The 23,274-nt window shown below is 47.1% G+C and overlaps 1 protein-coding gene across 6 annotated transcripts in view; it reads left to right on the top strand.

The window, feature by feature from the left end:
• Positions 1-23,274, top strand: part of elmo3 (engulfment and cell motility 3) — a 201,421-nt gene that overhangs the window by 27,130 nt on the left and 151,017 nt on the right. For 3 of the 6 annotated variants that reach the window (XM_068049748.1, XM_068049743.1, XM_068049744.1), the window contains exons 2-4: positions 1,692-1,864; positions 14,398-14,530; positions 18,501-18,541. In XM_068049748.1, coding sequence (XP_067905849.1) covers positions 14,453-14,530; positions 18,501-18,541 — 119 coding nt within the window. In that variant the 5' untranslated portion in view covers positions 1,692-1,864; positions 14,398-14,452. The remainder of the gene's footprint in view (positions 1-1,691; positions 1,865-14,397; positions 14,531-18,500; positions 18,542-23,274) is intronic. The other 3 variants (XM_068049746.1, XM_068049745.1, XM_068049747.1) reach the window with 1 other exon arrangement.

Here is a 23,274-nt window from a genome sequence, read left to right as displayed (position 1 = left end):
TTTGAGGGAATTCTATGCTTTTCTGAGTACTGAACCAGGCAGCTTGCTGATCAGTTAAACCACTTGAAAAGCCAAGACTGTTGAGGTGTTAACCGTGGCTCAGTGGGTAACACTTTCACTTCTGAGTCAGAGGTTGTGGTTTCAGAGACTCCACTCCAGAGACTTGAGAATAAAATATTGGCTGACAATCCAGTGCAGTACTGAGGGAGTGTTGTACTGTCAGAGGTGCCGTCTTTCAGATGAGATGTTAAACCGAAGCCCCATCTGCCTTCTCAGGTGAACATAAAAGATCCAATGGCATTATTTTGGGGAGGAGCAGGAGAAGTTTCCTCGGCATGGTGGCCACTATTTATCCATTAACCAATGTCAGTAATACAGATTATCTGGTCATTTATTTAATTGCTGTTTGTGGGAGCTTGCTGTGCACATTTCCTCTTTTGTAACAGTGACCTCATTGGCTGTGGAGTGCTTTACGATGTCCTGAGTTGGTGAAAGGTGCTATATAAACGCAGGTCTTTTTTTTTTGTTCTTAAAGGAATTAATCTTTTGCTTTGGAGCTTGAATTTGGTCCATGCCATTATTTGGCTGCAGGGGTGCAGGAGTCGCGATTCACAGCTGCCCAATCCCACTGCCGTCGACTTAGACAGCATTCAAAGTTGGTGCAGCTTGCTCATTTACCTGATTAGAGCATTAGTCTGAGTGGACTCTGCGTTACTGACCATCTGAGTGCTCAGCAAGGGGCCTAGCAGCGTGAGCACATGGTGCAGACAGCCTGCTCTTCTTAAAGGCAGTTTGTCCCTCTAAAAGGGAAGCCGCACTGAATCACGGGAGGCTGATACTGAATATCAGTTCTGCAATTCTAAACAAGAAAATGAAACACTGGGGAAGAGAGAGGGCTGCTAGGGTCACACATGCTGGAGGCGTTAGTGGTGGAGATGGGCAGGAGGAGAGAGGGCATGAGACCCACAAGGACCATTCTCAGAAGGAAATGGGGGCAAGTGGCCAGGGAGGTCAATTCCTGGTATCTGGACCTGAGGACCAGGCAGCAGTGCCACAAGAGGTCTAGTGACCTCATGCGTGTGGTCAAGGTCACTGAATGCATCTTCACGTGACATCTCCTACCCTACCACAACACCATGCTCTCAGTCTGCTCAATGTACCACACCTCCATCACTCACCCAGCAGCATTCCCTGGTACTCCAGACTCGTGCCTAACATCCAGATACTCCACCTAACCCTTACACACCTACCAATGCTGCCAGCCTCACACCCACCTCTCGCTGCCTCCACATACCACCAGCTATTCAGCTATATGAGGCACATCACCCAAACACAGCGCAACACAATCACTGATATTCTGCCTTCTCTCTTGCAGGACAAGATGACACACAATAGAAGGGAGCAGAACAGACTCTGTGGGGGACAAGGAGACCTGAATCTCCTGAGCCCTACAGAGGAGATGGTTCTCAGTACCATGGGGCTGGCTGCGACATAGCCCATGGCATCCGGTGTTGCTGAGAACTACAGAGGGTGGTGGTATGTTTCTGCCTTATGCCCTTTCTCAACTTCCAGCAGACCCTCACCCTGCTATCTGGCATAATGAGCAAGCTGCAGATGGTGTCACCAAGGACCTCCTGCTTTCCACCCCAGCCCCCCTTCCCTCATACCAACCTTCCCCTTTCTCATTTCAGACACCCAAGAACTGCTGTCTGCTCAGCCACAGCACGCCCAGGAGGAGGAGAGAGAGAGCAACAGCACAGCACTGACGAGGCCCCATCATTTGATCTGACACTTGCAGCCACCAGCTCAAATACTGGTACTGCTTGTACCTTGGATGCTACAATAGAGTTGGGAGCTGCACCTGGTGAGTTTGCCCTCTCCACAGTTTCTGCTCCATCTCCCTGTCATTTTGCAGAGCCAGATGCACTGTCACTGCTGTTCCCCATACCTGTTGCAACCTGTGTGTGGACAGGTCACCAAGTCCTCAGAGGATGCAGCAACACTCCCTGCCAAATCCAGGAATTCACCACACCACCTGCAAAAACACTCCATAGTGCTTCCAGAGACTTTGCAATAGCAGAAGTGACCTGCAAGTTGGGTGCCTGGCCCTTTAAATAATGTTAATGCTGGGCCCCTCCTGCAGCTGAATGCAAGTTCTTTGGTGAGTGGCAAGTGAATATGTTAAATGGACCTGCCTGGTCCAAGCTCACAAACAGAATGTCAAATCAGCTGATAGGGCTGACAGAATATCAAAGCAGCACCAGTTCAGAGGCTTCTGTTGCATGCAGGTCACAATACATGGGCACCCTTCCCAGTGCGGGGCGCCGCGCGGGCACCCTTCCCTGCATGATGCTGGATGTGCACCGCCTCCCATTCAGAGGGCCTAAGGCTTCTGTTGCACCGTCTCCAGTGGCACTACTCATCCTAACTTTGCACCCTACATTTCCTGTTTTTTACAGAGTGAGAGCAAGCCTGAAGACTGGTTAATTTAGCAGGGATTTCTAATAGCAAGCACAGGAGAAGCTGGTGTGTGAGTGAGAGAATAATGAGAGAATTGAGAAGAAGCAGTTTGTTCTTCCAGGCCTGTTGGGGCGTGTCCTTTCAGTACTCCGAGTCTCCCACATTCCATCACCCAGCTGTCCTGGGAATATCCCCACTGCTGTTATCTCTGTTACTGCACCCAGCAAATTATCCCAAACATTTATCACCCTTTACGTAAAGAAATTCCTCCTGTTATATGTTTCGAATAGACCTATTTACAGACCTAAATTAAATTAAATTCCAACATCAAAGTAGAATTCTGGGTTTACTTTATCAACACTATTTCATCTTCCAAAACTAAGAGTGTGAGGATTCCACTCTCTTCCCCCCCTCACCTTGCTCTGCCCACCCCCCGCACTGCCAACCCCCTGCTGCCCCCCTTTGCTCTCTGCCCCCCACTCTGCCCCCCCGCCCTCTCTGCCCCCTCCCTCCTTCTCTCCACCCCCTTTTTCTCTCTCTCCACCCTGTCTTTCACTCTCTCTCCACCCTCTCTCTTTCTCTCTCTCCAGCCCCCCTTCTCTCCACCCCCTTTCTCTCTCTCTCCGCCCCGTCTTTCTTTCTCTCTCTCTCTCCGCCCCGTCTCTCTCTCTCTCTCCACCCCGTCTCTCTCTCTCTCTCTCTCCACCCCGCCTCTCTCTCTCTCTCCACCCCGCCTCTCTCTCTCTCCACCCCGCCTCTCTCTCTCTCTCTCTCCACCCCGCCTCTCTCTCTCTCTCTCCACCCCGCCTCTCTCTCTCTCTCTCCACCCCGCCTCTCTCTCTCTCTCTCCGCCCCGCCTCTCTCTCTCTCTCTCCGCCCCGCCTCTCTCTCTCTCTCTCCGCCCCGCCTCTCTCTCTCTCTCTCCGCCCCGCCTCTCTCCCTCTCTCTCCGCCCCGCCTCTCTCCCTCTCTCTCCGCCCCGCCTCTCTCCCTCTCCCTCCGCCCCGCCTCTCTCCCTCTCGCCCTCCGCCCCGCCTCTCTCCCTCTCGCCCTCCGCCCCGCCTCTCTCCCTCTCGCCCTCCGCCCCGCCTCTCTCCCTCTCGCCCTCCGCCCCGCCTCTCTCCCTCTCGCCCTCCGCCCCGCCTCTCTCCCTCTCGCCCTCCGCCCCGCCTCTCTCCCTCTCGCCCTCCGCCCCGCCTCTCTCCCTCTCGCCCTCCGCCCCGCCTCTCTCCCTCTCGCCCTCCGCCCCGCCTCTCTCCCTCTCGCCCTCCGCCCCGCCTCTCTCCCTCTCGCCCTCCGCCCCGCCTCTCTCCCTCTCGCCCTCCGCCCCGCCTCTCTCCCTCTCGCCCTCCGCCCCGCCTCTCTCCCTCTCGCCCTCCGCCCCGCCTCTCTCCCTCTCGCCCTCCGCCCCGCCTCTCTCCCTCTCGCCCTCCGCCCCGCCTCTCTCCCTCTCGCCCTCCGCCCCGCCTCTCTCCCTCTCGCCCTCCGCCCCGCCTCTCTCCCTCTCGCCCTCCGCCCCGCCTCTCTCCCTCTCGCCCTCCGCCCCGCCTCTCTCCCTCTCGCCCTCCGCCCCGCCTCTCTCCCTCTCGCCCTCCGCCCCGCCTCTCTCCCTCTCGCCCTCCGCCCCGCCTCTCTCCCTCTCGCCCTCCGCCCCGCCTCTCTCCCTCTCGCCCTCCGCCCCGCCTCTCTCCCTCTCGCCCTCCGCCCCGCCTCTCTCCCTCTCGCCCTCCGCCTCTCCCTCTCGCCCTCCACCCCCTTTCCCTCTCTCTCGCCCTCCACCCCCTTTCCCTCTCTCTCGCCCTCCACCCCCTTTCTCTCTCTCTCTCGCCCTCCACCCCCTTTCTCTCTCTCTCTCGCCCTCCACCCCCTTTCTCTCTCTCTCTCGCCCTCCACCCCCTTTCTCTCTCTCTCTCGCCCTCCACCCCCTTTCTCTCTCTCTCTCGCCCTCCACCCCCTTTCTCTCTCTCTCTCGCCCTCCACCCCCTTTCTCTCTCTCTCTCGCCCTCCACCCCCTTTCTCCATCCTCTCTGTCTCTCTGCACCCTGTCTCTCTCTACCCTTCCCTCTTCTTCCCTCCCGCTCTCTCTCTCTCCACTCTTTCCATCACACTCTTATTGATTCCCTTTTGTCACGTTTTCCGTCTCTCTTTTTCTCTCTTTTGCTTGGTCTCCTTTCTCGCACTTTTTTCCTTCTAGCATTTTTTCCTAACTCCCGTTTACGCCTCTAGTTCTTGTATTTACTTCTCATTGCTTGCTGACTGGTTATTGCTGTCTCTCGCAGAGCAGTGGGAGTCCTTTGGTAATGTAAGTTTTAACCAGCTGGCTTGTGCATGGGTGGGGAGAGACTGCAATGGCCTGTCAGAGTTTGAATAGACATGCCTGGTCACACAGCTCGCATAACATCCCCGATTCATCACCACCCTCAGCCTCTGGCAACGATCCCATCCAGCTGTTACTGAGTACATTGTCCAACAAGCCCTTTCATCCCAAGCTCCAATTATTGAACTCTACCCTAAACGGGAGAGGCAAGAGAAGAAAAATGGAGGAAAACTACAAGAATGATTTTTTTTTTAAAAAAAGCTTTTGTTTTTCCTCATTAGGAGTCGAGCAATTTTCCTGCCCTTGACATCAACTTGTATTTGTGTAGCACCTTTAACATAGTAAACGTCCCAAGGCACTTCACAGATGTGTAATCAAACTAAACGGATGACGAGCCGTAGATGGAGATATTAGTCAGGTGACCAAAAGCCTGGTTAAAGAGATGTAGGTTTTTAAAGAAGTGAGAGATGGAGAAGTTTAGGGAGAGTGTCACAGATCGTGGAGCCCAGGTGGCTGAAGGCACAGCTGCCAGTAGTGTGCAAAGGGTTTGTGTAAGAGATCACAATGTCCTGATCCCTCTACTTCAAGTTCACAGTCTCAAGCTAGTGGAGGACTCCACTTCCAATTGCACAGAAGGATGGGAAAGTCTCGATCTCTAATTCTCTTTAAATTTGCTCGTGGGATGTGGGTGTCGCTGGCTAGGCCAGCATTTATTGCCCATTCCTACTTGTCCTTGAGAAGGTGGTGGTGAGCTGCCTCTGGAACCACTGCAGTCCATGTGTGGTAGGTACACCCACAGTGCTGTTAGGAAGGGACTTCCAGGTAAAACCTGACTCGGCTATAAAATTAAAACCCGACCCGACCACAGCCCGAGTCATTTAATTTTTTTCCGCGCCGACCCAACCCGACACAAATCTCCTTCATCCGTTCTGGCAGCAGGCTATTCCTGCAGCTGGAGTTGTGGGGAATCATGGGTAAGCTTGATCCCGTGACTTCCCGGAAGCAGTGTCCATCCCGACCCGAGCCCTAATGCTGGACTCGGAATTTCGACCTGACCAGAACCCGACACATGTAGTCGGGTTCAGATCAGGTCGGGTAGCCAGGTTTTAGTTCCAGGATTTTGACCCAGCAATAGTGAAGGAGCGATAATATAGTTACAAGTCAGGATGGTGTGTGGCTTGGAGGGGAACTTGCAGGTGGTGGTGTTCCCATGTGCCTGTTGCCCTTGGCCCTCTAGGTTTAGAGGTCGTGGGTTTGGAAGGTGCTGTCTAAGGAGTCTGAGTTGCAGCAACTTGCGCAGGAGGTAAGGTCATTGATGAAGCAGCTGAAGATGGATGGGCCGAGGACACTACCCTGAGGAACTCCTACAGTGATGTACTGGGACTGATATTATTGGCTTCCAACAAGCAGAACCGTCTTCCTTTGTGGTAGTATAACTCCAACCAGCGGAGAGTCTTCCCCCTGATTCCCATTAACTTCCATTTTAGTACGGCTCCTTGATACCACACTGGAACCCAAACTGAGCATCAGTGAGTCATAACAGCACAGAAAGAGGCCATTCAGCCCATTGAGTCCATGCCGGATTTCTATTGGGCAATCCAGTCAGTCTTATTCCCCCACTCTATCCCCATAGCTCTAAGTTTATTTTCCTCAAGTACCCATCCGGTTTCCTTTTGAAATCATTCATTGTGTCCTCTTCCACCACCCTCATGAGCAGCAAGTTCCAGGTCATAACCATTCACTGCATAAGAAAAGTTCCTCCTCACAGCCCTCCTGCATCTCTTGCCCAAAACCTTCAATCTGTGTCCCCTAGTCCTTGTACCATCAGTTAATGGGAGCAGCTTTTCTCTGTCTACCCTATCCAAACCTGCCATAATCTTGTACACCTCTATCAAATCTTCCCTCAATCTCCTTTCCTCCAAGGAGAACAGCCCCAGCTACTCCAACCTAACCTTGTAGCTAAAATCCCTCATCCCTGGAACCGTTCTGGTAAATCTCCTCTGCACCCTCTCAAGGACCCTCACATCCTTCCTAAAGTGTGATACCAGAACTGGATGCAATAGTCTACTTGTGGATTAACTAGAGCTTTATAAAGGTTCAGCATAACCTCCCTGCTTTTGTACTCAATGCCTCAGTTTATGAAACCCAAGATCCCATATGCTTTGCTAACTACTCTCTCAATATGTCCCGCCAGCTTCAAAGATCGATGCACATGAACCCCCAGGTCCCTCTGTCCTTCACACTCATTAGAATTGTACCATTAAGTGCATATTGCCTCTTCCTATCCCTTCTGCCAAAATACATCACCTCACACTTACAGTTGTACAGCATAGAAACAGGCCCTTCAACCCACTGCGTCCATGCCGACCATAATGCCTATCTATACTAATCCCACCTGCCTGCATTAATTCCATATCCCTCTATGCCTTGCTCATTCAAGTATCTGTTCAGACGCCTCTTAAATGTCACTACTGTTCCTGCCTCCACCACCTCCTCAGCCAGTTCATTCCAGATACCCACTATTCTTTGTGTGAAAAATTTACCCCTTTGATCCCCTTTAAACCTCCTCCCTCTCGCCTTAAATCTATGCCCTCTAGTTTTAGTCACCCCTACCATGGGAAACAAACTATCTACCCTATCTATGCCTCTCATAATTTTATATACCTCTATCATGTCCCCTCTAAGCCTCCTTTGCTCCAGCGAAACAGACCCAGTCTATCCAATCTCTCTTTATAACTCACGCCCTCCAAACCAGGCAACATCCTTGTGAATCTTTTCTGCACCCTCTCTAGCTTAATCACATCTTTCCTGTAGTGCGGCGACCAGAACTGCACACAGTACTCCAAATGCGGCCTAACCAATGTTATGTACAACTGTAACATGACGTCCCAACTCTTGTACTCAATGCCTCGACCGATGAAGGCAAGCATGCCATACGCCTTCTTCACCACCCTGTCTACCTGTGTTACCACTTTCAGGGAACTATGTATTTGCACTCCAAGGTCTCTGCTCATCAACACTCCCAGGGCCCTGCCATTCACTGTATATGTCCTGCCCATCACTGATGTTAAACTGACCAGCCTGTAGTTACTAGGACAGTCTTTGGACATTTTTGTGTATAAACGTTTCACATTTGCCACTCTCCAAACCTCTGGCACCTCCCTGTATCTAGGGAAGATTGGAAAATGATTGCAAGCCCTTCTGCTATCTCCTCTCCCGCTTCCTTCTGCAACTTGGATGCAAGCCATCCGGACCAGGCACCTTATCCACTCTTAAGCATAGCCAGCCTTTCCAGTACATCCTTCCTATCAATTTTCACCCCATCTATTGCCTCCACCATCTCCGCTTCTACCAATATTTTGTCAGCTTAGTAAACATTAGTACAAAATACTCTTTCAGTATTCTAGCCTTGCCCTTTGTTTCTAAGCATATAATCATGCTCTTTGTTCCTAATAGCCCCTACTGCCTCTTACTATCCGCTTCGTATTTACATGCTGGTAGAAGATATTTGGGTCCTCTTTTATGTTGACTGCCATTCAATTCTCATATTCTCTCTTTGCCAGGCTTATTTTCTTCTTCACCTCCCCTCTCAACTTATTATATTTGGCCTGGTTCTCGCTTGAAGAATTCACCTGACAGTCAGCATATACCCTCTTGCTTCAATATATTCTCTATCTCCTTTGTCATCCAAGGAGTCCTGGCTTTGGTTCCCTTACCTTTCGCCCTTGTTGGAATGTACTTACCCTGCACCTGAAACATCTCCTCCTTAAAGATCACCCACTGTTCCATTACAGATTTTCCTGTCAACCTTTGGTTCCATTTTACCCTGGCTAGATTCCTTCTCATCCCATTGAAGTTAGCCCTCTTCCAATTTAGAAATTCTACTTTAGATTGTTCCTTGCGCTTCGTTATTAATCTACACCTTATGGTCACTCTTACCCAAGTATTCCCCCTACAGGCTTGGTCCACTTGGCCCACCACTTTCCCCAGCACCAGATCCAGCAATGCCTCCTTCCCAGTTGGGCTGAAAAACAACTATTTGGTCAAGGAAGTTCTCCAGAGCTCATTTCAGAAATACCTCCTGCCCCCTTACCTTTTACTCTAACATTATCCAATCGGTACTTGGAGAAATAAAAATCCCCCAATATCATCACTCTATAGTTCTTGCACATCTCTATGACTTCCCTGCAGATTTTCTCTCTCTCTCTCTCACTATTTGGAGGCCTATAGAATACCCCCAGTAGCGGTGATCATACCCTTTTTGCTTCTCAACTCTAACCAAATGGATTGTCTTTGCCCCCTCAAGAACATCCTCTCTTTCCAACACTACAAGGTCTTCCCTAATCAGTACTGCCACCCCACCTCCCTTTTTTTCCTGCCCTGACTTTTCTGAACACTTCGTATCCCTGAATATTAAGTACCCAGTCCTCACCATTTTGAAGCCACATTTCGTTATTGCTGCCACGTCATATTGCCACGCATCAATTTGTGCTTGCTGCTCACCAGCCTTATTCACCACATTTTGTGCATTTACATACCTGCATTGTAATCCTGTTTTTGTATTCCATGTGGTTCTTTTTATTCTCCTGTCTAATATGGTACTATTTTCTTTTCCTGTACTATCCAACGCACTCACTCCTTTATGCACCTTCTTCCTCTTTTCTACCTCTATATGCAGGTGCTCATCCCCCTGCCAATTTAGTTTAAATCCTCCCAAATCACACTAGGGAACCTCCCTGCAAGGACATTGGTCCCATTCCTGTTGAGGTGCAACCAATCTCTTTTGAATAGGTGCCTCCTGCCCCAGAACTGGTCCCAATGTCCCAAGAATATGAAGTCCTCCCTCCTGCACCATACCTCAAGCCATCCATTGATCTTCCCTATCTTCCTATTTCTACTCTTGCTAGTGTGTGGCACTGGGAGTAATCCAGAGATCACTATCTTTGAGGTCCTACTTTAAACTTCCTCCCTAGCTCCTGAAAATCTGACCATAGGACCTCAATACCTGCTCTCTCTCTCTCTCGTTGGTACTAACGTGTACCACAACTTATGGCTCACTCCTTTTCCTTTGCAGAATATCCTACACCCTCACTGTGATGTCCTTTACCCTGGCACCAGGGAAGCAACACACCATGCAGGACTCACCATGACGATTACAGAAACGCCTGTCTGTCAACCTAACTGTAGAATCTCCTATAATGACTGCATTTCTACTCTTTGTTGGTCTCTCTCGCACCCCCCCCCCCCCCACCCCCAACATCTTGTTCAGTCCCTTGCCCCTTAGTGCCATGGTCTAGACTGCACTTGTTCAAGGTGTCTTCACTCCCAACAGTCTCCAAAGCTAAGTACTGGTTTGAGAATGGCACACACCCCAAAAACTCCTGCATCTTCTACCTCTTTCTACCCTTCCGGATGACCAGCCATCTACTATCCTGAACTTCTACTGCCTGTGGGGGTGACTACCTCCTGGAACATATGATCCAGGAAACTCACATCCTTCCTGATGCTCCGCAGTGACTCCAGCTTCCCCTCACTGTCAGAAATCCTGAGCTCAAGCTCAAACAGCGAAAGACACTTCCTACACATGTGGTCCCCAAAGACACATGAACTGTCCTGGAGTTCGCACACGGGTCAGGATTTGCAGCAACAGGTTTAGCTGCCCATCCATAATCAAATGAAAAATCTCTATTCCCTCTTTTATAATCTGGTTAGTACCATGTATAAAGTATGAATTTTAATTAATGCCTCTAGAGCTGCTTTGTGGTACTACTCTTATTAATTCATTTACTGTTATACTTACTCTGATTGAAATGTTATAAATTAATATAAGCTGTAAATGTAATTCAGTACTTTATAATTTCTCGGTGCTAGCTTAAAGCACTACCCTAGGTTAAAGAGAAAAAAAATCTTAAAAACTTACCAACCAATTGTCTACCTGCTATTCTCTGATGTCATGCCTTGTCTTTTTTTGGGAAACACCATGGAAGGTCCAATCTCCCCCCATTCTGATTTATCAGCCGCCGGTGCTGTTGCTGGGTTTTACTGTCTCCCACTCCCTAACTCCAACCACTCCTTGTTTTGTGAAAGAACAGAACAGCACCTCTTCCCTCACTGCACTGAATTCCCCGAGTGAGGCACTCTGTCGATGCAGTACTCAGTCGAGCTGGACATCGTGCTACTTACTTGATGCGTGAGCAGAAACCTCCTGTATTTATACTAACTGAAAATCCAAAGTCCTGAGTCAGCCCCTGCTGACCAGGTAACCGGTTCTAGCTAGCCACCTGATTAACTAACTGTGTAGCTGCCACTAGCAGTCAGCTTGTTTACCACTGACTAACACTGTGAAAGAAACTACAAGTTCAGGTTAAAGTTAAGTTAAATGCTAAATTTGACTAGATTTTAGAGAGACATCAACCTTCGAAATGCCCTCACTCACCAAATTCCCCCACTTAAGCACCCTGTTGAAGCAGTACTCCATTGAGCTGCTTCCTGGCAGGTTATTGCTGTGTAAGTGTTGCTTGATAGCACTGTCAATGACACTTTCCATCACTTTGCTGATGATTGAAAGTAGACTGATGAGGCAGTAATTGGGCAGATTGGATTTGTCCTGTATTTTTGTGGACAGGACATACCTGGGCAATTCTCCACATTGTCAGATAAATGCCAGTGCTGTAGCTGTACTGGAACAGCTTGGGTAGGGATGAGGCGAGTTCTGGAGCACAAGTCTTTAGCACTACAGCCATCTGCATTCTTCTGCAGTGAGTGGAGCTCTGTTGTGCTGATTTTGAAGTTTGCTTGTGGCGTGGAGCACTCCCCAGGATCCAGTCAGCTGGGGCAAGGAAAACTAACATCACTGAATGAGGCATTAAATCTCACAAAAGCATGACCAAAAATTGTGCCAGCAGGAAGTGAAAATTATGCACAGGAAGTGGCACGTAATGCAAGCTTTTCAATAATGTATCGATAAATTTGCCATTCCGAATTAGACTGGGTAGCAACACTGGAAGTTTTTGAGTTGCAAAGGCTGAAATAACTGGGATGAATCATTGTTTGGAAGGAGTAAAAAATGGCCAGTTCTCAACAACCTTGCTCCTTACCAGGTCTGGGAGAAGGCTTCATTGGTAAGAGGAAGTGGTGTGTGAAGCTTTGCAGATAGGATTCTGTTAAGAGCGGTCAACACAGCAAAGGGAATTCTGAACTGTATTGTTAGATCAGTCAAATGTAAGGCAGAGGGAGTCATGCTGAAACTGAGAGTCATGCTGAAACTGTGTTGAAAGCTGCTTCCACACTGTGGCTGGAGTCCTGTTCGCTGAAACACAGCAGGAACATTCAACAACTACTTGCATTTATATAGCACTTTTAACTTGAAGGTGGCAGGCCAAGTTGAGAAGGTGTTAAAAAGGCACATGGAATCCTTGGCTTTATAAATAGAGGCAGGGAGTAACAAAAGCAAGGAAGTTATGCTAAACCTTTGTAGAACACTGGTTCGGCCTCAGCTGGAGTATTGTATTCAATTCTGGGCACCGCACTTTAGGAAGGATGTCAAGTTTTGGATAGGATTTCCTGGAATGGTACCAGGAATGAAAGGCTTCAATTACATGGAGAGACGGAGAAGCTAGGATTGTTCTGCTTAGCGCAGGGAAGGTTAAAGTAAGATTTAATAGAGGTGTTCAAAGTCATGAGGGGTTTTGATGGAGTAAATAAGGAGAAACTGTTTCCGGTGTCGGAAGGGTCGGTAACCAGAGGACAGAGATTTACAGTAATCAGCAAAAGAGCTAGAGGCGACATGAAACATTTTTTTAATACAGTGAGTTGTTATGATCTGGAATGCACTCTCTGGATGGTTGGTGAAAGCAGATTGAACAGTAACTATCAAAAGGAATTTGATAAATACTTGAATGGCCAAAAGTTGCAAGGCTATGGGGAAAGAGCAGGGGAATTAATTGAACTGCTCTTTATTAGAGCCGACACAGGTACAACGGGCCGAATGGCCTCCTTCTATGCTATATCATTCTCTGATCCTAGAAAAAGGCCATTCAGACCCAACCAGCCCCATTTCTTGGCTGCTCACCACCTTGCTTCTCATCATGTCCTTTCTCTCTCTCTGTGGGATCACATCTAATTATTTCATCAACAGCTTGCTTCACTGGTCCCCATAGTAACTTTTTCACATCTGTAGGATCTCTTTAAGTGAAAGTGCTCACTTCCTCATTTTTGACTCAGATCCCCTGCTATTTCAGCCTTTCACCACAGTGGACTAGTTTCCTGAGCGTTCCCTTTTCGAATCTGAAAACCTAATTGTGGTCAATGCCATCCTTTCTTTTCCCAAGTGAACAAGCCCAGTTTTCCTTAACTTCAAATTCAGTTCCGAAACCAGAAATGGCCACTGAAGAACATAACATCCACAGTTAGAGAGTTAGCAGAATTGGTTACAGTGGCAGTCATGGCTCACCATGTTGTACTCTAGCCTGAGTCAGACAGTCAGAAACTTGAGCATAAAGTCTAGGTTAACAGTCCTGTGCAGTACTGAGGGAGCGCTGTACTGTCAAAGTGCTGTCTTTTGGATGAGTTGTTAAACTGAGGCCCTGTCTATCTTCTCAGGTGGTCGTAAAACATCCGATGTTGCTATTCAAATAAAAGCAGGGGAGTTTGGTGCCCTGGCCAAAAATTATCACTCCACCCACATCACTAAACTGATTATCTAGTCATTAACACATTGCTGTTTGTTGAGTCCTTGCTGTGCGCAAATTAACCATCACATTTCTTACATTACAACAGGAACCACAATTTGGAAGTACTTCATTGGTTGTAAAGTGCTTTGGGATGTCCTAATGTTGTAACAGGCACTATATAAATGCAAGTTTGTTCTTTGTTTTGGGAATATCTCTTGTAATATATGGTGTTCATATAGACAGTTTTCTCAGTAAATTGTAGATGATGCCCTTTAGAAATGTGGAAAGTAGTTCAACAAGTGTCCCTTTAAGAAGAGCAGCAAGCCTATTGGCTTGCAGATCCAGTTACGTTTGAGTTAAGTATTACTTTTCTTCTGGTTGATTGACATTCAGCACCCTACACCGAGATTCCTATCTCAGTCCATGTCTTTGTAGAAGGACGCTGATGGCAGACGGGGCAGTTCCTGACTGGGAGGAACATTCCAAGTAGAATATTTTATTGTTAAGTCATCCCATGGTCACTTTTGCACACCTCTGTCCAGCTGAACCTGGAAACGGACTGAGCTTGGGTGTGGCCCAAAGAGAGAGTGGGGAAGGGGAGAGAACTATTTCTTTAAGGACTTTTTTTAGTTGACCAAAGAAAAAATTGCATACAACACGCATGCTACATTTTTCTTTATTTCCTTCTCCAATTGTCCTCTTCCCGTTAGTGTCAAACAGCTAGTCCATCTGTCTCCTTGACAACCATTTCGGCCTATACAGTTCTGTAGCCTTTCCTCCTTCTCCATTCAAGTCTGCATTTGGGCCTGAAAAACCTCCCAATGCTTAAGTTGAGATGAATGGAAGTTGGAGGAGGTTGAAGGGAAGGAAGGAACATTCAAACTTCTTTTATGGTGAGTTATTTGAATTTTATGTATAATTAAAGTCTGTTTATCATTGTATTATTTAGGTTCCCACTCTAGTGCGGTGAGCCCGCCCCACAGCCTCTACAGACAGAAGCCGCCATGCCACCGTCCAAAGATATTGTGAAGATTGCTGTGCAGATGCCAGGAGCCTATCCTCAACTGATAGACCTTGACCAGGTAAGAAGCAACCACCAAAATCTGGTCAGCCACAAATATCAGGAAGATGTTGTGGGACCACCTTAAGAGGCTGTAAGTAAAGGTCATGTCACACAGTAGTGGGTGTAGCCCGTCAGAGTGAGATGTGTTTAGATGTGCTCGTGGAGTAGCTGTGTATATATAGGTCCTAGTTAAGTTATAATAAAAACTCACATTCTTTAGATATCACTAGTAGTCCTGTGAATATTACAGTAGATCATACATCAAAGGAACAAGTAATATTACATCGCAGCAATGTTTGGGATATGTTTTTCTGAAGAGCACTAAATATTACATCGTGGCAATGTTTGTTTTTTTCTGAAGAACACACAAAGAGAGAACAAGGAAGAGCAGCTGGCAGCAGATCCCACAACAGTGCAGTGAGCTTGGACTGCAGACAGGACCCTGGGGGGTTTTGAAACTCTCTTGAGTACAGCAGGCAAATTACCAGGAGATTGGAGCTTTCAACTAATCTGGCAGTGGACCAAGAAATTTGAACACAAGTTGCTGAGGCCATTATTACATGAGCTTTCCTGGGTTTTTTTGCTTTGTGTATGGGGCCTAAGCCAAAAAGAGCGGGAAGACCCCAACAGCAGCACTGGAAGTCCAGGGCTACGATTGTGACGTCCGATATAAACCAGGCAGCAAAATGGTCACATTGGACAACCTGAGCAGGTTGCCTAACCTGAATAAAGATGCAGATGTCTCGCTAGATTTGCACGTCTGTGGTGTGGATAATGAGATTGAGGATGTCCTGAAGATCAACCTCATGCGTTTTGGACTCCACAAATGCGAGCGACTAAGAGATGAGACGGTACATGACTCTACCCTATTGTTGTTGTGGAAGGTGATTGTGGTCTGACGCCAGACAGGAAGTAACCGAGCATCGACGCTGTTTCTGGCAGTATTGAGACGAGCTTGGTATATCACAAGGGGTAATTTTCAAAAGGAAACAGGACCTGATATGTGAAGCTCTGCATTCTGATATTCTAAACCAACCGCATCAAGGGCTTTTAGGAATAGACACCTTGCCAGAGAGATGGTCTACTGGCCAGGAATCAACACTGATGTTGAGACGGCAGTGAAATCCTGTGAGGAATGCGAAAGTTGTCAGCCAAATCAACAGAAGGCACTCTTGATCCCACATGGAACACCTTCACATCCATGGGCGAAAATTGTCACAGATTTATTTCACATTCAAGGTTATGATTTCCTCCTTGTTACAGATTACTTCACCCAGTTTCCGATCATCAGGCAGCTACGAGATACGTCAAGTGCAGTGGTTGCTGATACTGTCAGTGGTCTGTTCAGCCTATTTGCCATACTGGAAGAAATTATCTCCGATAATGGGCTGCAATATGCAGGAAGACCATTCCAAGACGTGTGCCAGGTGGGGAGGTAATCAAGTGACATCACTGCTGCATTATCCACAGTCCAATGGCATGGCTGAACGTATGGTGCACTCCATCAAATCGCTAATATTAAAGTGTAGGCTGACGGGACAAGACCTCAAGGTTGCAATACTGCTCCTCCTGAGCTACTCCACTGGACTGGGCTTACCGTCGCTTGCATAGTTGATGTTCAGAAGGCAGGTACGAACTACCCTACCCAGTCGTCATCTCTCCATGTTTTCCACAATAAAGGATATACTTCTGTCTAAACAAAGGAAGATGAAGGCATCGTACAACAGGCAAGAGGGACCAGAATTAGCTCAATTGCGAATAGGACAGAAAATCAGAATCCTCAATTATGCATCAGGAACTTGGTATCCTGCAGAGGATGCTAGGATATGCAACCAGCCCAGATTGTACGAGGTCCAGACACCCAATGGTGCGGTTCTCAGATGGAATCGAAATCAACTCTGAAAGCTGTACGACAACAGTACGTGTGATTTCATGGACACATTCAAAAACAAAGAGATGAACATACAGAGGCTATGAGCGCAGAGGAAGAACATGATAACCAGAGTTCCGAGTCACCACAGTCTCAGAGGAGCTGCAAGTGGAGCTCAGCTCTGGGAAGAGGTTTACGATAATCAGATGGGGACAAATAAACAAACCTCCTCTACATTTTAGACAGTGTTAAACTTGCTTACTTGTAAATAACGTTTTGTTTTCATCATGTATAGTTAGTCCGAACCACCACATCATTGTATATTGTACATATGTTTTTATCTTTGGGGAAAAAAAGGGGGATATTGTGGGACCACAGTAAGAAGCTGTAAGTGACGGTCACCGGAGGAAGTGATGTCATGTCCAGGGAGTTGTGGGTGTAGCCTGACACAGTAAGATGTGTGTAGATGTGTCTGTGCAGTAGCTATGTGTATATATATATTGGTCCTGGTTAAGTTATAATAAAAACTCATGTATTCTTTGGATATTACTTGTAGTCCTGTGAATCTTACAATAGTTCACATACTGCCTCAATACTTCACCAGTTGTGTTAGAATGCTTCAGAAGCAGTGCTATGGGGAAAGAGCAGGGGCATGGGACTAATTGGACTGCTCTGTCAAAGAGCAGGCACAAACACCATGGGCCAAATGGCCTCCTTCTGTGCTGTATGAGTCTATGAATCAAGTCCACAGAATGAGCATGAGAATGCTCTGTCTGTAATGAAGTCTATTGTTGCTTAGAGTTTCCTAAAGTAGCACACAAAGCCAGACATTGTGCTTCTCAAAACTGGTTCAAGTACTTCATAAAGCCTGTGGATTACTGATTTGGCAACTGGGCTGTACACAGCTATCCCAGAACTTACTGATTCCCAGTCTGCATTGTACACATTCCAATTAGAAAATATTTAAATTTCGACAAGAGTTCTGATTTAGCTAAGAGTGAAAAGTGTGGGATTTTTCCAAGATTCCTGATCGCCATCCCAGTTCTTTTGGTTTGTAGACGTTCTGATTGGATTTATTTTCCTCCTCTTGGCATGTACCTTGACTCTGTGCCATATGGGCCGACCATGTCGGGAATTATGAGCCTGAGCATAGGATGCAAGTTTGCCCCTGAACATTTCTTAACAACAACACCTTGCATTTATAGGGCACCTTTAAGCATCCTAAGATGCTTCACAGGAGCATTATCAAACAAAATTTGACATCAAGCTCATAAGGAGACATTAGAGCTTGGTCAAAAAGGTCGGTTTTAAGAAGCATCTTAAAGGAGCAGAAAGAGATGAACCTGTTTAGGGAGGGAATTCCAGAGTTTGAGGACTAGGCAGATGAAGGCACAGCCACCAATGGATCTCCGAGATCTCAGAGAGGTGTAGGGCTGGCAGAGCTGACAGAGATGGGGAGGGGTGAGGTCATGGAGGAAATTGAAGATAAGAATGAGAATTTTAAAATTGAGGTGCTGCCAGACCAGAGTGATCTTCGTCACTCGAGATTTTGGCTGGTGTCACCACCAAACACTTGGGCCATTGAGTTCACCCCAGTGAAGTGAAAGGTGTTTAAGACTAGATTCATTCGAGCCTGGGGCTTCAGCTCAGCTGTCTGGTTGGGACTCCCAAACATCCAATGCTGGGACATAACTGGCAGTTATGTAGAAAAAGCTGGAGAAACTTGGGCTTGTTAAGCCTTGAAAGGAAACAGTCGCTTAGACATATACAAGTCATAGTAAGCAGTATGACTGACTACAAACTGCCAATATGATTGTGAAGGGAAATGTTCCAACATAGTGATGATAGCAGGACATTCCTTACATAAGGAATGGACTGCAGTGTATTGTGAAACCTTTGGTGTCATTTAACACACATTTGGATGTTGTGATATGCAGTGGGGAAGCAGGGTTGCGGGAGGGGAGGGGTAGTGAGTTGTAGGTTTATTCTGACTGGCTGTGCTGCCTGATTGGACATAGGGTGTGGACAGGATTGGGACGAGCCTTTTGCACGACGCACTTGTTTCATTGCTGCTCCTTGATGGACTAACCACATTTATCTTTTCTTTTGATCCCCACAGAAAAAGCCTCTATCAACTGTCCTGAAGGAAGTTTGTGACGTGTAAGTAACCCTGTCTCCTGAGGAACCAAGCTGCAGGGAACACACAGCCTGTAATACAGGATGGTCACTTCATAGCACTTTGCTAGCCTAGGAGGGTCAATGGTTAGAAGAATACACTCTGACATCTTTAAAGAACCATCACCACCTTGCTAAACTGTCTTGGACTTCCTTTTTGCAAGACCACAGTGAACAGCAATGGCAGCAGTTCAGACTGTACCCTGAGCCTATCATCAATAAGTGCAGAGCCTGAACCCTGACCCCTCAGTCCAATCTCCCCAAGAATGCTTACTGCTATTGAGTGGGAACAGGATCTCGGCTGCTTTTCCTTTCTCCCTCCCTAGTTGAAACCAATTGTAGCAGGTACCAGGCTGAGATTATTGTATTGTAACAAATCTCCACATTTTATGCGATTGTGCTTTTTGGATCACCAGTGGACCTGCTGCCATTGTGCAATATACAAGCTCTGAAAGCCCAGGCTTGGCGTCCTGCTAAGCATTGGTTGAGTTGCCTTGTCTACTCTCCTACTGCTCTGGACCTTGCAGACGTCCTGGTCTGTGGGCCTCAGCCTTTAGCCTTTATATCTTGAAACAGTGGAACAGGGAAAGGCACAACTCAATAATGTTTGTGGATCCATGAGGTACAAGACAGCAGGCCACTGAGTAAAGAGGCTGATCTAATGTGAAAACCATGAGTGCAGCACTGAAGCTGAAAATCCACTTCCTCCCCATGTTATAAATACACACTGGAGCATTTCATTGGAAGTCTACAGATGGAACTTCCCCACATCGGGGAGGGTACATGGACCTAGTTCTACTTCCACCGTCACTGGTCCATAAATAAGGGTTGCGGTCAAGTTGGCAAGTGTCAAATTAAAGACCCCAGCTTTCCGTTTGGGTGCTCATTTTACCAGGGTGGTACTTACTTGGCCACTAAAATGTGGCCAAATGTTGAGTGCATACTCATGTGGTCTGACAGAGGGTCTGGAGGGTCATGCGATGCTTGGATCCATTTTTGACTGTGTTATAAAGTATTGGTTAGAAACCGTAGTGGAATTAATTAATTAAATTAGACAGTCAACCATGACACAGTGGGTGGCACTCTTGCCTCTGAGTCAAAAGATTGTGGGTTCAAGTCCCACTCCAGAGACCCGAGTACAAATTCTAGGCTGACACTCAGTGCTGTCGGATATGCCACCTTTGGGATGCTAAACTGAGATCCTGTCTGCCCTTTCCGATGGCCACGAAAGAATCCATAGCATTATTGGAACATGAGCAGGGATTCTCCCTGATCCCCTGGGCAATATTTATCCCGCAGCCAAGGTCAGAAAAAAAACTGATTATCTTTTCTCGCCCTCCTGTCTCACCTCCTCGAAAAATTCAATCAAGTTTGTTAGACATGATCTCCCCCTGACAAAGCCATGCTGATGATCCTTGATTAATCCCTGCCTTTCCAAGTGGATATTAATCCTGTCCCTCAGAATTTTTTCCAATAATTCCCCTACCACTGATGTTAGACTCACTGGCCTGTAATTACCTGGTTTATCCCTACTACCCTGTGGCCAGAGAGGATTTGAAAATTTGTGTCAGAGCCCCTGCTATCTCCTCCCTTGCCTCACATAACAGCCTGGGATACATCTCATCTGGGCCTGCTAAAACAGCTAATACTTCCTCCCTTTCAATGCTAATTTATTCGAGTATATCACAATTCCCCTCCCTGATCTCGATACCCACATTGTCCTTCTCCATAGTGAACGCAGATGAAAAGTAATCATTTAAAACCTCACCTATATCCTCCCCGGCTCCACACACACATTGCCACTTTGGTCCCTAATGGGCCCTACTCTTTCTCTGGTTATCCTCTTGCCCTTAATATACTTACAAAATGCCTGAGGATTTTCCTTTATCTTGCCCGCAAGTGTTTTTTCATGCCCCCTCTTTGCTCTCCTAATTACTTTTTTAAGTACCCCCCTACGCTTTCTATACTCCTCTAGGGCCTCTACTGTTTTCAGCCCTCTGAATCTGCCATAAGCTTTTTTTTTCCTTATCCAATCCTCGATATCCCTTGACATCCAGGATTCCCTGGACCTGTTGGTCCTACCCTTTACAGGAACATGTTGGACCTGAATTCTCACTATTTCCTTTTTGAATGACTCCCACTGGTCTGATGTAGATTTTCCTACAAGTAGCTGCTCCCAGTCCACTTTGGCCAGATCCTGTTTTATCATATTGAAATCAACCTTCCTCCAATTCAGTTTCTTTATTTCAGGACCATCTTTGTCCTTTTCCATAACTACCTTAAATCTTAGAGTTATGGTCACTACCCCCAAAATGCTCCCCCACTGACACTTCTACCACTTGTCCAGCTTCATTCCCTAGGATTAGGTCCAGTACCACTCCTTCTCTTGTAGGACTTTCTACGTGCTGGCTCAAGATGCTCTCCTGTATGCTTTTTAAGAATTCCATCTCCTTTTAGCCTTTTACACTAAGACTATCCCAGTTAATATTGGGGAAGTTGAAATCCCCTATTATTATTACCCTATTATTTTTACACCTGTCTGAGATTTTTTTATTCATTCATGGGATGTGGGCGTCGCAGGCCAGGCCAGCATTTATTGCCCATTCCTAATTGCCCTTGAACTGAGTGGCTTGCTAGGCCATTTCAAGGGCATGTAAGAGTCAACCACATTGCTGTGGATCTGGAGTCACATGTAGGCCAGACCAGGTAAGGACAGCAGATTTCCTTCCCTAAAGGACATTAGTGAACCAGATGGGTTTTTACAACAATCGACAATGGTTTCATGGTCATCATTAGACTAGCTTTAAATTCCAGATTTTATTAATTGAATTCAAATTCCACCTTCTGCTGTGGTGGGATTCGAACCCATGTCCCCAGAGCAATACCCTGGGTCTCTGGGTTACTAGTCCAGTGACAATACCAGCACACCACCGCCTCCCCTACTTACACATTTGCTTACACATTTGCTCCTCTATCTCTCCCTGACTGTTTGTTTGGAGGTCTGTAATATACTCCCAGCCGAGTGATTTCTCCCTTTTTGTTTTTAAGTTTTACCCATATGGCCTCATTTGAGGAACTTTCTAAGATAGCATCCCTGCTTACTGCAGTAATTGACTCCTTGATCAACAATACCACCTCCTCTTTTACAACCTCCCCTGTCATGCCTGAAGATTCTATACCCTGGAATATTGAGCTGCCAGTACTGCCCCTCCCTCAACCATGTCTCTGTGATAGCAATAATATCATATTCCCATGTGTTAATCATCGCCCTCAATTCATCTGCCTTACTAGTAAGACTCCTTGTGTTAAAATAGATGCAATCCAGCCTTGCATTATTCGCTTGTGCCTTAACAGGTCTATATTTGCTCTGTCTTCCATACTGGCTCAGTTTCTCTTCCATATGTGACTGTACATCACCCCCTACTGTACCTCTACTCTGTATCCCATCCCCCTGCCAAATTAGTTTAAATCCCCCCCCCAACAGCACTAGCAAACCTCCCAGCAAGGATGTTGGTCCTGTTCCGGTTCAGATGCAACCCGTCCAACTTGTACAGGTCCCAAAAACAGATCCAGTGATCCAGGAAACTAAAGCCCTCCCTCCTGCACCATCTCCTCAGCCACACATTCATCTGCTCTATCCTCCTATTCCTGTACTCACTAGCACGTGGCACAGGGAGTAATCCAGAGATTACAACCTTTGAGGTCCTGCTTTTTAATCTGCTACCTAGCTCCCTAAATTCTTGTTGCAGGACCTCATCCCTCTTTCTACCTATGTTGTTGGTACCAATGTGTACTACGACCTCTGACTGTTCACCCTCCCCCTTCACAGTGTCCTGCAGCCATTCTGTGACATCCTTGACCCTGGCACCAGGGGGGGCAACATACCATCATGGAGTCACGTTTGCGGCCACAGAAATGCGTATCTGTACCCCTTATGATAGAAACCCCTATCACTATAGCTCTCCCACTCTTTTTCCTTCCCTCCTGTGCAGCTGAGCCACCCGTGGTGCCACAGACTTGACTCTTGCTGCATTCCCCTGAGAAGCTATCTCCCTCAACAGTATCCAAAGCAGAAAATCTGTTAGATAAGGAGATGGACCCAGGGGACCCCTTGCGCTCTCACCCCTCTCTTGATCTCCCTCTCTTATTCTCCTTTTCTCTCTCTTTCTCCTCTCTCTCATTCTCCCTCTTTCGCACATTTCCCCCCCTCTCATATTTGCTCTCTCCCTCTCTCTCTCTCTCGTTCTCATTCACTTGCACTCACACTCCCTCTCTTTCCTTGTTCAGACTGTGCTGAGTGATGATCTCTGACTGTCTGAGATTACCGTAGTAACACCACTGCCTGATCAATTTCGATGCCGTATCTCGCTGAATGATGGATATAAAGGACCATCGCTGGATATCGGATTGGTTAACTATCTTCGCTAGGCAGAATGTTAAAGTGAGCCCTAAAATGGGAGAACATTTAACTGGACATGTTCCACACCATGCAGTATTTTAGGGAGGCCGAGAAGAGCTCACGCAGTCCTTTTGTTAGTAATGGAGTTTGAGAAATGGAACTTTTATTTATTTTTATTTATTTAGAGATACAGCACTGAAACAGGCCCTTCGGCCCACCAAGTCTGTGCTGACCAACAACCACCCATTTATACTAATCCTACATTAACCCCATATTCTCTACCACATCCCCACCATTCTCCTACCACCTACCTACACTA

This window comes from Heterodontus francisci, chromosome 17 (assembly GCF_036365525.1).
Source record: "Heterodontus francisci isolate sHetFra1 chromosome 17, sHetFra1.hap1, whole genome shotgun sequence".
Classification (NCBI taxonomy): Eukaryota; Metazoa; Chordata; class Chondrichthyes; order Heterodontiformes; family Heterodontidae; genus Heterodontus; species Heterodontus francisci.
The sequence above is the reverse complement of the archived record's forward strand: the minus strand, read 5'-3'. Positions and strand labels throughout refer to the sequence as shown.